Below are 18,002 nucleotides of genomic sequence, written 5' to 3'. Positions count from 1 at the left end.
GCAATGGCAACTTCTTGCCTCCTATGTTGTTGCAGCAACTCGGGGTCGTCTTTTGTAGCACCCATGAGATCTCTATGGTGAGCTCCTGCTTTTAAACAAACACTTGATTATACAATCAATAATACTTTTTCCTAAAATAAACTCTATTTATACATATTGACTTCTGAAAAGCTTGAGCATCTAGAGAATAATATTTTACTGTTTTTAACTGAGAATACCATTGAGGTTATGAGATTAGGAAGACCACTTTACAGAGCTGTAGTTAATATTTCCACTAGATGTCTCAGGATGTACTTATCAACTAAAGCAAGCTCATTGTCTTTTACCATTTGGCATTGGGTACTAATTTTCTCAATTCATTCATTTATCTTAGGTGTAAGCAACTGTCTAGGCCAACATTTAACGTTTTAAGCAGTTGTTAATTAGCTAAAAGTATATATATATATCCGTTTTTCATCATAATCATAACTTTGTTTATCATTCTGAGATCCTCATTGCTTCACATTCATGTAGATTTCATGATATATATAGAAGAAGACTACTAAATACAGATCCCTTGAAGACAAGAACCCAAAGTATTAAGTAAAGTTTTGTGCTGATGTAACCATAATCAAATTACTAGTCAAAACTTCGATCCTACAAAACAATGATGCATCTAAGCAGCTAAGGTTTTTGATGATTAAAAGACAAAACTTTGCATGTAACAGAAGAGGACTCAGATTCGCCTTTTCTCAGACAGATTTGGAGGGTAAAAAACTCTCAACTCAATGGCTGCTATTAAAAGCCCCGCCATCTAAGAAGATAGTATATTAACCACAAACGTCTGGTCTTATTGACTTCTTAATAATCATCATAGTCTCCCAAACAAGAGGAAGAAGAAGAAGAAGAAGAAGAGGAAGAGAGTGACCCACTCCAAAAAAAAGAGAAGAAGAAGACAGAATCACAAGCGTTGTAGTAAGCGAAGAAGATGGAGATTGAATGATTCATCACCACTTACTTTTTCAAGTGGCTCATCAATAAACATTTGAAATCATCGGCATCCGCTTCCACCGCAAGGTAACGACGGCGACGTGACATATACGGCCGCCGTGTCGAAACCCTACGAGAGCAGAGAGCCTCATACTTAAACTAATGAGAGCGTTAATCCAACCTACTCCTTTTATTTATAGTACCAGTTATTATCCAGCTTGTAATTTACAGTTTTACCCTCGGGCGATTGACCTCAGACTCAAGCGGTCAAAGGGTGTTTTGGTCACTAAACAAAAGATTTGCGGTTTACACACTACAGCAATGGAGTCATAACACAACAAACAAAGATATGAAAGCTATAAATTCAAAATTGGATAATCAAATTGTTTGGAGGAATGACAGAATCTTACACAATCATGACAAGTGTTTTAAATCTTCTTCTAAAGATAACACTGATAATGAATACTTCAAAATTTCACTAGAGTACTTTTAAGTTAAAGTCTTTAACTCAAGAGCGAGCCCATCTAGATAACTTCATGCTTGTCATCCTCCTCCTCTTGTTGGCTTTGTTCTTTGAAGCTAACCTCAGTTTCCTCTTTGCATTTCTCTCTGGATTCACCACTGCCATTGTCTTTTCTTCTCTCTTTCTCTTCTCCCTCTTGTTTCTCAGACTTTTCCTTATCTCACTGTAAACCTCCACAAACAGTTGGTTGCCTAAAGTATTGTCTCTTATACTGTCTCGTACCTCCTCTGCTAGTTGTTTAGACTCATCTGATAAAACCATTTCAAAATGAACTCTTGGTTACATTTGTGACATAGAAACAACATAATATGAAGAGGGAAGAGGCAAACACTTATAATAATACCTGAGATGATCTTTCCTGTGAAACCTTCGCAGACTTTGTACAATGGAAGCAGAATTTTGTAGGCATATAAACGACATTCTACTTGATTCATCTGTGAGGTGAATGCTTTGTAGACGTTGAACACAATCTTCATCTGCATTTCCCAAGCAAACATAAAACAGTTTCGTTAATTTTAAAGCTTGCAAAGGCTTAGGTATGATCAGAAGAGCGAACAAGCAAACCTGAACAGACTCCGTATCAAGAGCAACCTTCCCGAGCCTCTTGAGCAAGCTTCCAATCAATACATTCCTTACACCACTCGCAGCATCCTCCTCCTCGCCGTTATCAGTACGTTTGCCTGAGGTAAGAGACAGAAACGTAGACCTTCCCTTACCCGAATCAAGCACTTCAAAGGCTTTTAGGAACACCACTTGCTCATCCTCGCCAAGACTGGACCAGAACCCATCGTCTGTTGCTTGAACAGAATGTCCAATCAGGGAATGAAGACTCGAGACCGCAAAAACAATATTTTCTATGAGGAGATCTTCAATGTCATCCCCTGTGGTGGGTAGCTCCTTTAACTGGGAGCAAAGAGAAACAGCAACCGAGAACAGGCTACTTGGGTTCTCAAGAAGAGAATCAGATACTACTATCTGAGATTCTGCTCTTTTCCTCCTAGCCAATGCCTTGAAATAATAATTCAGTAGCCGGCAGGATTTACTTCTTAACCATGCGTGTGGGTGCAACAAGAACTTAAATACCATTTTCCAAACATCCTGAAAGTAATGTCAGAAAAAAATGAGGTCCAGTAGAATAAGTCACACAACTAAGTCTAGAGTAGTGATTTACGCTGATAAAAGCTAAAGCCCTAAGATACGAAAATGACTATCATGAGTTTCAAGATGCAATGGTTAAAGATTCAAGTATGTCCCAGAAGTCTACTACTTACCTCTAAATCTTTTTTGAGTTTTAAATAAGGAAATTGCCCGACCATCTTCTCTATCATAATCAGGGAGTGGTATGCTTCCTTCCAGAACGGAATAACGCCTTCCTCAACATTATGCAGGCTGGAAGCACTGAGAGCAGACTCCATTATCACTTTGGCATCCTCCAATGTATTGTGGATATGCTTTTGAAATTGATTCCTCTTAGCGTCAATTATAAATCCCAACACCTGCATGGAATCCAAGTTAAAATTCCATAAGAAGCAATGGGCATATTACAGAAGATGCCTACATGCCAACATGAGAAATCAAGCTTAATGAAAGATGCTATATTTATTTATGGTCAGGTAACGAGTTTAAATAAGAACATGTAGCATACCTGTGCTGCGACAGCCTGTACCCTCTGCTGCTTATACCAACACAGACAAACCGAGATAACGGAACCAACTTGATCTTCACTGATGCAATTTATCAGAAGTGTTATCACAGAACCGATCCGGGAAAGCACTTGTTTATTAGTATCGGTGCCCAAACACGGAGCAAGCTTAATAAGCATTGTTCTCCACTGGCTGTCAAGAACTGACTCCTTGCCGCGATCTGAGAATTTCAAGATAAGAGCATAAAGCATGTCAAGGACTGCTTCTCTTCCTGTTGGATGTTCATACCTGGGAGACAAATTCAATTTTAGTACTGGAAAAATAAAGAATCAAAAATTCAAGTCATAGCTAAGTGCATATACATACCTCAGATTTTGCAGCAGAAATTCCACGTGTTGCTGTAAACGTTTCTCAGAAAGTGGGTAGTGGACCAAAAACTGTAACAGTATCTCTTTGCATTTCTTTTGGATTGAGTCCAGCTGACTTTTTACCAACAACTCTGAAACCTGAAGTGCAACGTCATAAATCTCTGGAACCACAAGTTTTCGTTTCACAATGGCCTTGAGGAGTGAAAAGGCAACAAAGGATGGATCGGACTCCAGATCAGCAAACATGGGGAACCGAATCACCAACTTTAACTGCTCCTGTGACAAAGTTATGTTTTTATTACCGAGGAGCGTTGTTAAAAGCTTAAGGCATGACCGCACAAGAGAACTGCTGGAATCCACTGCAGACTGAGCAATTGTCAACAATGATGTTTTCAACTCTTCTGCTCCAGACATGAGGGAAGGCAGTGGAAACCATATTAACGAAGTGAAACATCTAAGGGCTGATGAGACAATCTCTTCATACTTAGAACGCAAGCATTCAGTAAGTAGTCTAATAAACGAATCTAACTTCCCCAGCAGCTCTTTATCAGTGTTGTGGAGTTTAATTTTCTTCAGTCTGTTTTGCAGTAAGTCCAGAGCAAACACTGTTATAAGATGTGGACAAGACATAGCACCAGAAATCAACCCAACAGTCTCATCTCTTGATTTCCTTTTCTTTTTGGATGGGGGAGAAGACCCTTGATCTCCAAGACCATTTCTGTTGTTAATGCCATCATCAACACAACCATATATAAAAACAAAAAGATCTACTTGGTCAACAGATGGATTGCCTTCAATACCAACTGCAATGTGTTGTAACATCTTCACCAGATCTGGTTTTATCTTTGGAGTTAGATGCCACCGCAGCTGAGCAGTGACCGGAGACAGTAATTTCAATGCATGTTCTCTGAACGTTACATTTTCAGAAATCAACTTCAGAGTCTCGAATGACATGCTTTTTCCTGTCTCTTTCATTTTGGATTTGAATTTATCCACATCTTTCTGTTCAGCAACCACTCCAAAGATATCGGTTTCAACCACAGCAAGGAGATCATCCAAACAATGATCCAACTTCCCACACGTAGGTTTGGACAAGCACTTCGATAAGATAGAATGGACGGTGTATCCCAGCACGTGCAACTCAGATCCTCGTTTCAGGATATCACGTAAACTTTTGATGACAACCTGCAAGTACTCGAGCCCCAATTCCTTCAAACAAGCAACCAGAGCAGATCTGGCTTCACCACGTGTGCTCTCCAACCGGTTCTTCGTAAAAGTGGCAATCCTCTTAATTATAGGGGACAGATAATCGTCCATTACGTCTTTGGGAAGCAGCTTTAGAACCTTCAGCGCAGCCACACTGCTGTTAACATTAACATTGTCAGACTCAGAATCCATCAGCTTCTGCATCTTTCCAAACACAGTTTGAAGGCTTTTATGAATCCCCTCAATCTCCTCTTGCCTGTAACCACCATCTTCTGTAAAATGAAATTTATCCAAAATCAAGCAGATAAGCCGCAGCAGAAGCTTTCCCTTTTTGGTATGATTGTGCATCTCACGGAAACACCGATTCAATAGAGCATAGTACGACTTCCAACTCATATGTGCCGATACAGATGCAAGGGCCTCTGTGCATGCATTACGGACATTGTTCTCTTTTTCTTTTACATCTTGTCCATCGAGCAACATGTGGAAAAAGACAGCGACAAACAGTTTTCTCAAGACTCCCTGCAACCCCAACATTTGGTCGTAAGTTTCAAGAAAGTACAACAGTTGCATTTAAAAATTGTACGAAAATCAAAAGAGAAAGTACCTCAGGCAGGCTGCTATCTCCGACCACTTTTGCGAAACGTGAAATCGCCTTTGCTCTACGGTGTGACTGCGAGAAGTTGGAAGGAAAATCAATCATCGTAAGATGTCTACCACCATCATACGCTATATGATTGAAGCTACATGTATTATTTGTTTAATATGGTCTCGACAACAATCAAATTGATTTTAAAGAGAGAAGGAAAAACGAAATAAACTAAGAAGCGGGATAGGTTCCTGTTTGGTTATCATATCGACTTAGATTCTCACCAACAGCACAAATAAAATGTGGACTCAATGAATCATATGATGAAATAAGTTACCTGAATGTGAATAATAGATTTAAAAAAATCAATATTCTCATCTTCAGAGCATAAAGGTCTAAATGCACCAAGATCTCCGGCATCTGGGAGTTTTGTCACCATTTCACGTATCAAAAGAATCCACTCCTGTGACAGAATAATTCGTTTCAGTGCAAAGAAGAGAGCCACAGGCCATAAGTATCCAGCACAGTTTAATAGCATGCTAACCATAACCCTAGAGCTAATGGACGGTGAAATTTTCATTTTCTTCCTGAGTTATTTTCAACATAATTTAGAAGGGTTAGTGTACCTTTACTATATTGCCTCCTTTGCTTACTGCATCAGCAATGTGTTTCAAGATAAAATCCACAATGGACAGTGTATGCTTTCCTGTCCAGCTTGCATCAGCTATTTTGACCTCTTTGCCAGCGCCAGAGTGAGCTGAAGCTTCTTGGCATAGTATTGAGGCCGAAAATTCAATGAAAGATGACAAGAGCTTATGTGCGCTTCCCCTTAACATAATGGATTCCGATGATAAGTTGTATAAACTTTGTGACAGTATAATCATCGTGTGCTGCTTCGAGGATTTAGCAAAGAAATCCGAGTCAATCTCCACATAAGCATTAACTATCCTTTCATAGTCAAGATCATCAACTTCCATGACTGAGATGGAATTCATATCTCGGATGCGCTTTGCCTGTAGGTTGGGAACAAATTGTAAGAGGAAAAGCAAGAGAAATTAAAGACAGTCTCTAACAGAGATATGCCGCTTACCACATCATCCAGAGAAAAGTCGATTTTTGCAAGAGATTCAAGAAGATCACAAATGCATAATCTAACGTCAACTTCAGCGTCAACAAGTAGAGGAGAGACTTTGTTTATAATTTTGGTGACACTCTCAGTCCCAAGCAACGATGTGATGTCCTGAATGGCTAGCAAAGCCTCACGACGGATATCTGTAACAGCAATAAAACAGTCACATACAAGAGACATGATACTGTAATTTTATCCAAAAAAAAGTAATGAGAGTGTAAGACACCATACCAGAATCTTTCACGTTTTTATCCAAGAAAGAAAGTAAGACTTCCAAATACTTCATAGCACAAGACTGATCTCCCATGTGCTTTGACAACAATTTAAGAATCCTAATCTCTCTTTCCCCATGATACTTGATTGATTTCCTGGAGATAAGGAACACTTTTAAGAAAAAATAGAAGTAAGAGGAAATAACTTGAGGACGTCAATATACAAGACTCTTGACCTTTTGTTAATATCCCCAATGAAAAGAGAATGCAAGCTGCTGAACAGTGTTTCTATGTACGGATCTAAGAAGCCTTTGATCATACTGTCATCCTCATGCAACTCACTGTCAAGACAAAGCAGATTCTCTATGAACTTGAGTGCAGACGACTTTATAGCGTCTGAAGCCGTGTTGACTGTCAGAATCGAACAAATGTCTGGAATAAGAGACTCTTCCCGACATAAGAGGGTCACGAGATTGCGGTTTCTACTCATTGACAAGAAGCATGAGAACAAGGAACTTGTTTTCTCACTACTAGAACCCTCCTGCTTGAAATTTTTAATTAACGGATTTACTGCCGAAAAGAAGAGGTCCCAGAACTCGGAACCAAGATCAGAATCCTCGTATTTATCAAGAACATGAGCAATAATTTTCAGACATAATGATCTCAACTCTTTAAACTGCTTCAAAGCAGTGCCAGCCTACACAAAAACCAGAAAAAAATATCAGAAACGATTTGTTTGCATGGATAACGAGAAACAGAGAAAACAACACCAATAACAATTTTACCTGGTCTTGATGAACTGAAACATTCTCTTTATTGTCTGGGGTTGATGAGGCGGCAGTGTCATTTCTTGGTGTCAATGATGCAATGTTTCTTTCTTCATAGTTTACCATTAGCCGGACAACACATCCCATCAAAAAGTCTATAAAAGGTCGGACACGGAGCTCATCAAAGACTTCAAGGATGTCTTGGATGACATGAAGAAACCCAGATTTCTGATTCTTGGATAATGTAGAAATAGTATCACCAGTGAAATCCTTCAAGAAATCCGCCTTTTGGAAATAATCCAGCGAAGCTTTGCCTGAACTCCAGAACAAGTCCATTGTTTCCTCTGATATGATGTTCAAAGGCTTTATCAACAATACAAAAAAGAGGGCAAGGTCATCAACATCCCGCTCAGCTATAAAGCGAAGAACTGCCTTCCGGTGATTTATACTTGTATGCTGACAAGAAAATCAAAGAGAACTTATCAAGACCCCAAATGAAAACGTCATTGGCATAGGAAGTATACTAAAAGAAGTGAGTAATGTGTACCTTCCGTGAAGCCAAATTCTTTAATGTCCTGACTTTTGGCGCAAGGATGCGAATTTCAAGAGAGAAAAGAAGAGATTTGTGAGCTTCTTCAATGTCTACGGACATGTTCGAGGTTGTGAGTTCTTCTCTTAATTCCTCTGGTTTGATCAGTTTCAACAAATGCTCGCGGTGTGGGAGTAAGAAGTCGTTCCACAACAGAAGGCACTCTAGAACAATGGTTTGTAGTTCAGCATCATTATCGTCCAGGAATCTGGAAAAAAATCCAAAACACACAATGAAATAATTAAATTAAGTACTCAAGAAGAGTTCAAAAGAATAGAGGATTATCAAATTGCGTAGCCTCGCCAACCTATTCTGCAGAACGTTGTTTAGAAATTCGCTGAACTGAAACGACTTAGGGTTTTTCATCAATTTCAGCAAAGTCAACCACTGTTTAAGAACATTCCTCCAATCATCTCCTTTACAAACTTGCGCATTGAATAATCCGACACTGCGACACAGAAGAAGAAGATTTTAGGACACTAGATGTATTGAAGTACTCTTAAAAACAACAAATATAAAAGACATGGTTACCTCGTAGGATTTTCAATGTTGTATCCCAGAAACTTCAGCAACCGAGGGAGAATCTCAGAAGCGTGGGACTGAGCAACTTTGGGAACTTTCTGCAAGGTCTGGAGCAACTGCGTAGCCACCGTTGCAGTAGTTGTGCTATTAGACGGCGGACAGAGAAATAAATTAAAACGGCCAATCAGATCTGTAGATTAAAAAAATAACTTGCATTAGGCTATACGGAACAGAAGATTGTTAGATGAAAATATAAGATAAGAGATGTAGTCACATATTAAAACAGGAAAAAAAAAATGTAAAATGTTATTTGAAACGGAAAAGACAACTAATTCATTATATGAGCGGATGAAATAGATATTTACTTAAATGGTGAGAACCTACCAGTAGGCCTCTCTGACAAGTTGTGGTTCGGATTCTCACTATGATTGTCGAGTTTCTCAGATTTTAGCTGGCACTGGTCCAAATAGCAAACAAAATCACTCCATACAGTTACTGTGTGATTCCTCAGAAGAACCTCAAGACACTCAGATGCTGGACCCCACAGCTTAGTATAACTAATATGAAATATTCCCATCAGCCCATTCAATACTAGCTGCAAATATGCCGCATGTACCAAGCCAGCAGAGAGATTCCTTTTTATTTCATGAATCATAGTGATCAACTCCCCCTCCGTATTCACTGTGGGAACAATCTCTTCGATTGAGCGTAATAACTCAAGAACCTGGTAGTTCGAAAGAAAATTTTAAGAAACCAGCGGTAACAAGATTGAGTGCAGAGGCGACAGTTATATAATACAGAACAAAGGATATGAAATCTACTCACATTCCTTTCATGAAGGGGTTTTTTGGTCTCCTCAGTTTTCATTTTCTTCTTGGGAGGATGCTCTTCAGAAGAAGAGTCGGACGAAAATGTTTCAAAATGGCACAAAATCCTCAGCGTCATAAGACGGATGCATTTGTTTGGGTGGCGCAAATTTTCCGAAAATATGCCAAAAGCATCTTTAGCCTTTTCTTCTTGAAGTTCTGGTTGTGGCTTAGACCTGTCATCATTACCTAACGCAAGCCTACAGTTTAATATAGGAAAATGGATCAGCCTACCATCACAGTGTCATCAAACTTGTAGAAGTATATGAATAATTACCATAATAAGTAAACTCACCTGTGCATTGAGTCCAAAAAATCGGCCACGGGGGTCAACACTTGTACGCATGACTTGTAATCTTTAGCCATAGACAATGCTTCCTCTATATCGTTGTGGTTGATTCTTCTCGGCAGTTTGTGACATGAACTCAAAGCAGCACCAAGTAAGCTCTGCCACATCAATTCTGGGGCACTAGACGAGTTTGCTGAAAAAAGGTCACATATGTAAAAGATGTTAGTAGACTCCAGGACAAAAAAAATCACATTCATAAACAACAACTCCATATCCATTTCTCAACAGTTCAATGAAAGAAATGTAACCGCAAAGACACTGAAAGAATGAGAGATTCAAAATTATCTATAGTGGAAGATCAAGACCATGAGTTTTTTCATAATATGACACTGATAATCCACATAATTTGAGTGGCATCTTTGAGGAAAAAAGGGTAAAACAAAGTAACATGAAAAAGGAGTGAATCATGCAGTGGTACTTACCATCCGGCACTGTCAAATGCTGTCTGAGAGTATCCTTAAAGGAAATCAGTAATGACGAATCCACTTTGAAATAAGGGTAACAGTTGACAACTCCCCAAATGGAAGCCAACTCGGCATCATCAGTTTGAGATAATCCAGTGTTCTCTATGTTCTGTCGAACCTTCTTGATATTTTCTTCCAGAAACTCATGAATTTTCTCAAATGTTTGATCTACGATGGTCACTCTGTCGTGACTTGTTAGTTGGTTCTCGCAAAATGTTAGTAACAGAGGAATAACTTCCTCAGAAGACTCCCAAATCATATTGTTGATTGCACTGCAAAACAGAATATAGTTGTTCAGACACGGAGATGGGAAAATCAAAGAGGTAATGAAAAAAAACTATGATGTGAGACGTGCCTTAATATATTGTTTGTAAAGGCTTTCACTACCGATTGATCCTTGTTCAACAACTCCTCCAGAAAAGTCAGCAAACTGAAATAAAAATTATCAATGTCAAGAGAAAAAAAAGAAGATTGAATATATAAAACAGATAAACAGTACACGATACCTTGAACGCTTCACGGCAAAAATGGGAGCCCATTGCGAAGCAACAGTTTCCAAATCAGTGACTCTGTTTATTGTGCATAACATCAGTTGCAGAACTTCATCAATGACAGCAGATAGGTTATCCCCTTCTACAACGGTCTCAGAGGAAGCCACAAAAGTTGACACAATGAGGCCCACAAGTCGAATCAAAGATGGGTAATCTGCACAGTAAGAGTAATATTGGCAATACAGTCACGCATATGTTGCCATGTGCAGCCAAAAGAGAGTATAACAGGAAGAGAGGGTGAAAGACAAGTAAGTCAACACGTGTATGACTCAATGACTCACCATGAACCTTGAGACCTTTCTGAACCCTGACAGCTGCAGTAAGCACACTCAACAGTCGGCTTAAATGAACAGAGTTTTTGTTTTTGATCGATTCGTTTATTTCTTGAATCAAGCACTTCCACATCACATTTAATTTGTCTGCTTCCAAATCCTCGCATAATCTCTCCAAAGTGGAACTAACAACTCCCACGACTGTACCAGCGCCTGCAATAGTAGCACCATTTTTTATTAGAAAAAGAAAGAAGTTGATAGATACGTAAATATTTGATAACTCTAAGTGCTACTTCCCATTCTCAAAATTCCATCCCTCTCCACTAAGAACTAAAAACAAACTAAATCAACCACACTAGACTTCTAAATGGAATACTCACAACATCTCTTTAGAAAGGGGACTTGCCTTGAGGAGAATTATCACAAAAAGATAATGTTGAATCTTTCAGCAAGAAACTGAGAACTCTCCCGGCTTTTGAATGGAGACTTCCAGAGGTTCCTCTCATAGCATAATAAAGTAAATCAACTGCTCCATCTTGTTTGGCTGGATCTGCAACTTCGGAAAGGATCCTGTTGATCCCTGTAATGTTTAGAGAAAGAAAAAAGAATCAATTCGAAGGTCCCTCACATAGAAATGAAAAAAATAAATGACAAGCAAGTAATCACCTTTTTCAAGTTGCTCATTCCGCGCATTCCTCAACAAAAATGACATAGACTCTGACATTAATTCATTGATGTAGTCTTTGGGATGATACCTCAAGTCCAACGTATCCCTTCAAAATAGCAAATTAAATACAAAACAAAAATAAAACCTATTAGATGAAGAAAACCCTGAATAATTGCATCTATAAACATTTAGACCATCAGACCATGTGTCATTCTAGATTAGATTGAAATCCTTTTACTTTACTCACCTGAGAATACCTTCGATGTCGCGTACTAGATACTTCTGCAGATTCATTAATATCTCGCACCATGAAGAGAATATCTGCTCATAAAAAGGACAACCATTCAGCAAAAAAAAAACATACAAAACATTGTCATGGGTGTACAATATATATGTTATAGAACACCAACAACCTGCTTGATAATATCCGCGTCTTTCTTGGCACCATTTTCTAGGAGTGCCACTAAGGAGTTCACTATCCGTGGAAGGAAGCTAGTCAAGAAGTTTACAAAATAAATCGGTAAGAACTTGAAACATAGCCAATATTTTATCACAGAAAGAAATACTCTGCAAGCATCTTGAAGCAATTCATCAGCTTTGCAAAAGCATTTGCTTTCAGTAAGATTTATAAAGGAGTATGGTCACAATGTTCTCTAATAGTTGAAGGGTGCAGCAGCAATGACAGTGAGAAAAAAATAAAGTGTTCAAGAAAGACTCACGGGATAAAGTCCTCCAAGAGATCTCTTGATAAAGCAGCAATCAACCTGTTAAAAGCAACAAACATTTTGCATGAAAAGGAGTAAAATATATTTCTTAAGTGTTGCGGTTAACCACAGCAACTGAACGAGAAGATTCAGTGGGACACAGATAAAACTGCCAAATGAAGTGAGAATGAGCAGAAATTAGCAAACCTGAGAATGGCGTCCAGGGACAATCTTGCATCCATTTGTAATCTCGAGACGAGCTTGGTGAAGATTATTTCTTTTTGCTCAATAACCAAAGGCAAAGTCTGAACAAATGGCAACATTTCCTCGTAAAACGAGATGAAATCTTCTGCTGTATTCAGTTCCTGCATTCAACCACCCAAATGAACCACAATCAATATCGAGCACCCAATAAGCCTTGAATATATGCAAAGCAGAGATATAGATAGCAGCTTCTACTTCAGACACCAACAATATACTCAGAGATAATGTTTCTCGTATCACCCTACATGCTAATAGAACAAACTAAGGAGAGCACAGAGTACCACAATTCTTTGTATAGCATAAGCCACTAGGTTTGAAATTCAAGTTCGCACTATCACTAAATTGCCATTACTTATCATGTTTCAACCAATGTTAAAACTAAGCATGCCTTACCACTTGTGAACCTTAACCTGAAACCAGCCTAGTCACTAAAAGGCAACAAAATGAAACCATACCCTCAATTCGACGAGGCAGTCTCTGAAAAACGAGGAGCCCTCTGAAGGCTCAGGCTTAACCTTCTCCAGGCTCTTGAAGAAACCGCTGATGTCAATCTCATTGACTTTCTGAGCGAGATTCTTGAACTGCATCCACAAGTAACAAACCCACAAAAACGGCGCATATAAGAGAGTACAAAGGAAAGACATGTACTAGTATCATCTACGCCCCAAGTATGAACATGAATACCAAATAACACAAAACGAAGAACCCCCACAAAAGCCTAAAAGTAGTATTATATCTATTCCAGAATTAGAGTTTTAACATCTTAACAAATCCTTTTTTATCTTTAATTTGAAACCAAAGCAGAAGGAGAAGAAGACGTACCACGAATTTCTTACGTCCCCCGGAAGTGTTGAGCGACTTCACGGCCCGAGCATCAGCTGGGGTCGCCATGATTCAAAGAGTGTGTGTGTGTGTGTGTGTGTGCAAAGTTTTACGCTTTCAAGGTTCTTTCTTCCCTAAACATCAAAGTTCACAACTTTTACAATTAATTCCCAGAAATAAACGGTAGCATTAATTCGTTCTATCAATCTGTTTACTTTGACTTGTGCTTAAAAAGGACAGCACTTTGAGAATCGACAACAAAAAGACAAAAGTAAACTCACGTTTGGATGCGAAAGCCAGATTGGTCCGAAGAGGAGAATCGCCAATGGGTTGAGCTTGAGCTTGAGCTTGGAAGAGAGTAAGGGAGAACGGCGGAGGAAGAAGGGTTTAAGCTTTACTTTTATTCTCTCAATCAAAGAGGAGGTGGTTTGGGTTTAGCTAGTCGGTTAGGTTTATTCTGGTTTATCTGTAACCGACACGCTTGTCTTAACCGAATTTCAGGGTTTAGTTATATTTCTGGGTTTCCATAACCGAGATATCAATTGTATACGTTGGAAGATAAAGAAATAATCCCTAGACTATATTTGCAAAATCATTTTACACATATCTTTTTTACAATCAATTTCACGAAACAAATATGACATGACTACTGAAATTGATGACATAACTTATAAATTAATATGACATGGACAATTGCATTTAATGTTAATTTATATTTTTGGTAAACTTTTTTAAAATAAGGTAATAACTCATATATTACATGTAATGTCAATTTATATTTTTGGAATTTTTTTTCGATTATGGGAATAACTCATAAATCATCATTAAAATAAATATATTCAAAAATTATACAATTTTATTACTAAAATTTTCAAAAATGTATACATTTTTTTTAGAAAATTATAAAAATTTAATCGTAAAATTATTATTTTCTTATATATCTACAAATTTTATAAGAAAAATTTTTATGTTTAATTAAATCAAATTTATATTAAAATATTGATACGAAAAAAAATTACAATATTGATAAAATTTTATTTTAAAATATAATTTATATTTATCTGTTAAAAAATATTTTAATTTTTTTTACTGCACATGGTACAGAAAGACATCTAGTAAGTAAATAAAAATAAAGTAGAATAACTCAAATTACAAATGAACAAATTCAAACTTGAAAAAGTCTCTTTCTGATTATCGAAGAATGAGGGGCAAAGAGATTAATCGAGAAAGATCTCTCTTTTTCTCCATTACTTAGAAAAAGTGAACCACCGGTTCAGGTACAAGATACTATCATTACAGCCTGGACAATTAGATGTAATCGCAAAAAAAAAAATTGATAATTACAAAAAACAATATTTTTGTGAGGCTAACTCATTTTTAATCCAAAACATAAACAGAAATCGGTTAGCTTGATTCTTATTTTTTCTACAGAAGCTTGATTTATATTTGGCCTTGACCGATTGAAGAAGGAATTTGAAGCATTTTTTATTTTTGTAAATGATTATTTTCTGTAAAATAAGTCATATGATCTAATATTTCATGGTTTGATATTTGTTATTTATCATGTTAATCATAGCGTTGTATAATATGAGTCTATGAGACAACTTTCAGATTCAGTACGGCAGCTTTTGCAACTCGTAATAAACCGTCAACTCATCTCAGGTTCAGTATCTTATATTGTCTTTTTTGCTTGCATTCCCACTTATTAAAGCCAATATATGATAGAGATTACTTTAACCTTGAAAGTTGTTTATTTCTTGGTGTCTTCGATCAAAGTTTGTTTAATTTAGTGTACTTTCTTGCATACTATAGCTTTGTGAACTATTTCCTTTTCAGTTTTTCCCATCTTGATAAACTCTTTAAGAACACAAATCCATACCTTGTTTTGAATCAATCAAACTCATAGTAAGAAGAATTACTAGATGCTAAAGGAGAGCATTTCGGGTAAAGCAAACATGGAGCCATGCCGCCATGCCGGATCTCCTAATGTAAGATAACCACTGAAAGTGTCTATACCACCTTAAGCTCTTATATTGCGAATTTTGGATTTAATAATTGAGTAATCAGGCAATGAAAGCACACATAATGCAAAATGGAATTAAACTGAGGTGATGTTTCTCCACGATCAATAAGTTAAAAACTCTAGAAATTTTGGCTAGTACTTCCATAGTACCATCAATCATTTTACCTGGTTGCTACACTTCCAACCTTGAAATTAATATATATTTGAGTTATCATCTCCCCACTTGATATTGATCTCATCCTCCTGCAAAAGCACAAAATCGGGTTGTTCTCTCGCCTAGGTCTTTTAGTGATGACAATGCTCAATATTAACTAGATCATATAGTCAAACTCACTTGCAATCAAATAAGGCAATCGACATTACTTTTTTCTCACAATGAGTATCTTTATAGTCGCCTAGTAGCTTACAAGTTACAAATAAATCCCCTTAGCACAACAGGTTTTCTTTTGTTTTAGTTTACCTATTTTACAATCAGTATAGCTTAATTATATTGTGTGATGCACCATCTTTATATCAGAGATATGATCTGGATCTGCCTCTACATTCAACCGCCGGTTGTGAAAATATGATAATCTGACAAGATGTAGTTACAATCTCTCAGACTGTTTACGAACAGAATCACCTCTCTATCCGCTTACAGAATCTGACAATCACTTAGTGAAGATGTACACGGAAAATCTATGCCTCTCTATTGGTTAACTATTTTGCGACTTTGTTTATCAATTTCAGGGTGAAACACTTGAAACACTAGAACAGGTAATTAACTAGATTTACAATTTGATTTCATCAGACACAAGACAAAGTGTTACCGATATATACTGCGAGTATAATCAAACAAATACTCGTTCATGGAAACCAAACAGGCTACACTGCTTCTTAAACTCCGTTACTATAGTGCCTTTTGTAGCTGTAACTAGACAAAATCATTGCAAAACCAGGCATCCAGTTGACAAAAACCTTTTCGAAGACATTAAGAATAAGCTTGCACAACAAAGGTAAAGATCAAACAAGCAAAGTACCAGTAACATCTGATGAGATATGATCAATCAGGTAACTTAAGACCAACCATTTAAGACGATAAATATATTATTTCTAACATTTCTGTCTCCATTGTTATCTATTTCCAGACTTCAATCATGAATTTCAAGGGGAAGCACACTCACACAAGTACAGGTACAACCTAAGGACCTATAGAGTCAATATTATGGAGAGGAAACACGAACTTATACATATAAGTTAAACTCGTTATATTGCATTTAGCAATCAACGAAGACTAAACAAAATCACTGCAAAACTAGGGCCTCAATTACAAAGAACTTGATTTTGATAAAAGTATATCATGAAAAGACAAAGATTAAGTTTGACCAGCATAACAAAAAATCAAACCAACAAGATTATACCAATCATTTCAGTAAATGAGATGAAATATTGTAAATTCCGAAACTTTCATTATACCAATCATTTCAGTAAAAAAAAAAAAACGGTTTGTAAACCTTTGGCAGCAGAAAATAAACGATTTCGGTATAAACTAACATTTTAAAACTCCTTTGGTACCATATAAGATAGAGCATTTCAACAGAAACTAACATTTTCGACTTGGAAGAAATTAGCAAAACAAGCAACTAAATCAATTTCCTAGCAAAGTTGGAAGCAAAAATGAAGAAATTTGCAAGGAAAAGCATTAGGTCTAGGGTTCAATCTTTTCATTTTGGATCACTACAAGCAAAGAAATCAATTTAAGCGAGTCACATCCACCCACTGCAGGATCACATTCGAAGATGGACTTCAAGCACCAATTAGCATTAATCCGTATAAACCTAACACCAAAAAGAAAATTGTAGACGGAAGACGTTTTAAGAACAATTAAACAGCTGGATTCAGTGCTTCATTGCAAACTTATTCATTAGAAAAAAATCATATTCTCATTAAAACGGTACAGAACTACTATCTACATGAAATAGATCAACTGAAAATCTGAAACCTGAAAGCCACATCTGGTTTGAAACGAAAGAAGACAGAAGAACGAAAAAAATAGCTTCATAATCCGAGGTTCACTTGCATCATGTAGCTGTTAAGATCATCAGAGAATTTCAACATGCAGAAACTTGAACAAACAAACAAAAAAATGGAAGACAAAACTCGGATGACCTCAAACAAAAATGACAAAAGAGACAATCAATAAATTAATTAATCTTTGAGAAGAATGTGTACCGGTGGGGATTTATGATCATCAAAACTCGCGCTTTTCCTAGATCCACTAGAAAAAACACAAATAAAACACACTTTAAATTTATATTTATCATAAACCCACATATTTAAATCTGAGCTTTTCTCCTCCAAACTGCTTAAGAACAAACATTCTCTTTCTTAAGAAAAGAAAAGAACAAACATTCTTAAGCGTGCAAGCACCCATTTCAACACTAACACACAAAAAAAAGTAAATAATATCTACACATAGTGAAATTGATAACGAAAGGGCGTCAGTCTTATCCACATCACAAGC

The 18,002-nt window shown here is 37.1% G+C and overlaps 1 protein-coding gene across 1 annotated transcript; it reads right to left on the bottom strand.

Moving 5' to 3' along the window:
• Positions 1 to 1,315: 1,315 nt before the first annotated feature.
• On the bottom strand, positions 1,316 to 14,804 carry LOC106410570 (U3 small nucleolar RNA-associated protein 20). Its single transcript, XM_013851097.3, has 32 exons — positions 13,758 to 14,804; positions 13,477 to 13,610; positions 13,110 to 13,235; positions 12,598 to 12,755; positions 12,406 to 12,450; positions 12,100 to 12,178; positions 11,934 to 12,007; positions 11,686 to 11,792; positions 11,426 to 11,599; positions 11,029 to 11,232; positions 10,703 to 10,901; positions 10,552 to 10,626; positions 10,155 to 10,468; positions 9,679 to 9,865; positions 9,343 to 9,583; positions 8,902 to 9,241; positions 8,527 to 8,707; positions 8,303 to 8,443; positions 7,954 to 8,203; positions 7,425 to 7,862; positions 6,876 to 7,336; positions 6,659 to 6,795; positions 6,389 to 6,570; positions 5,925 to 6,311; positions 5,636 to 5,761; positions 5,317 to 5,382; positions 3,502 to 5,231; positions 3,138 to 3,423; positions 2,764 to 2,988; positions 2,057 to 2,590; positions 1,836 to 1,968; positions 1,316 to 1,740 (listed from the first exon to the last, which is right to left on the bottom strand). Exons 2-32 carry the CDS (start codon positions 13,543 to 13,545, stop codon positions 1,478 to 1,480), a joined length of 7,932 nt encoding a protein of 2,643 aa, XP_013706551.1. The 5' UTR covers positions 13,546 to 13,610; positions 13,758 to 14,804; the 3' UTR covers positions 1,316 to 1,477.
• Between the last annotated feature and the right edge of the window lie 3,198 nt (positions 14,805 to 18,002).

Source organism: Brassica napus, chromosome C7 (genome assembly GCF_020379485.1).
Source record: "Brassica napus cultivar Da-Ae chromosome C7, Da-Ae, whole genome shotgun sequence".
In the NCBI taxonomy this organism is placed as follows: Eukaryota; Viridiplantae; Streptophyta; class Magnoliopsida; order Brassicales; family Brassicaceae; genus Brassica; species Brassica napus.
The sequence above is the reverse complement of the archived record's forward strand: the minus strand, read 5'-3'. Positions and strand labels throughout refer to the sequence as shown.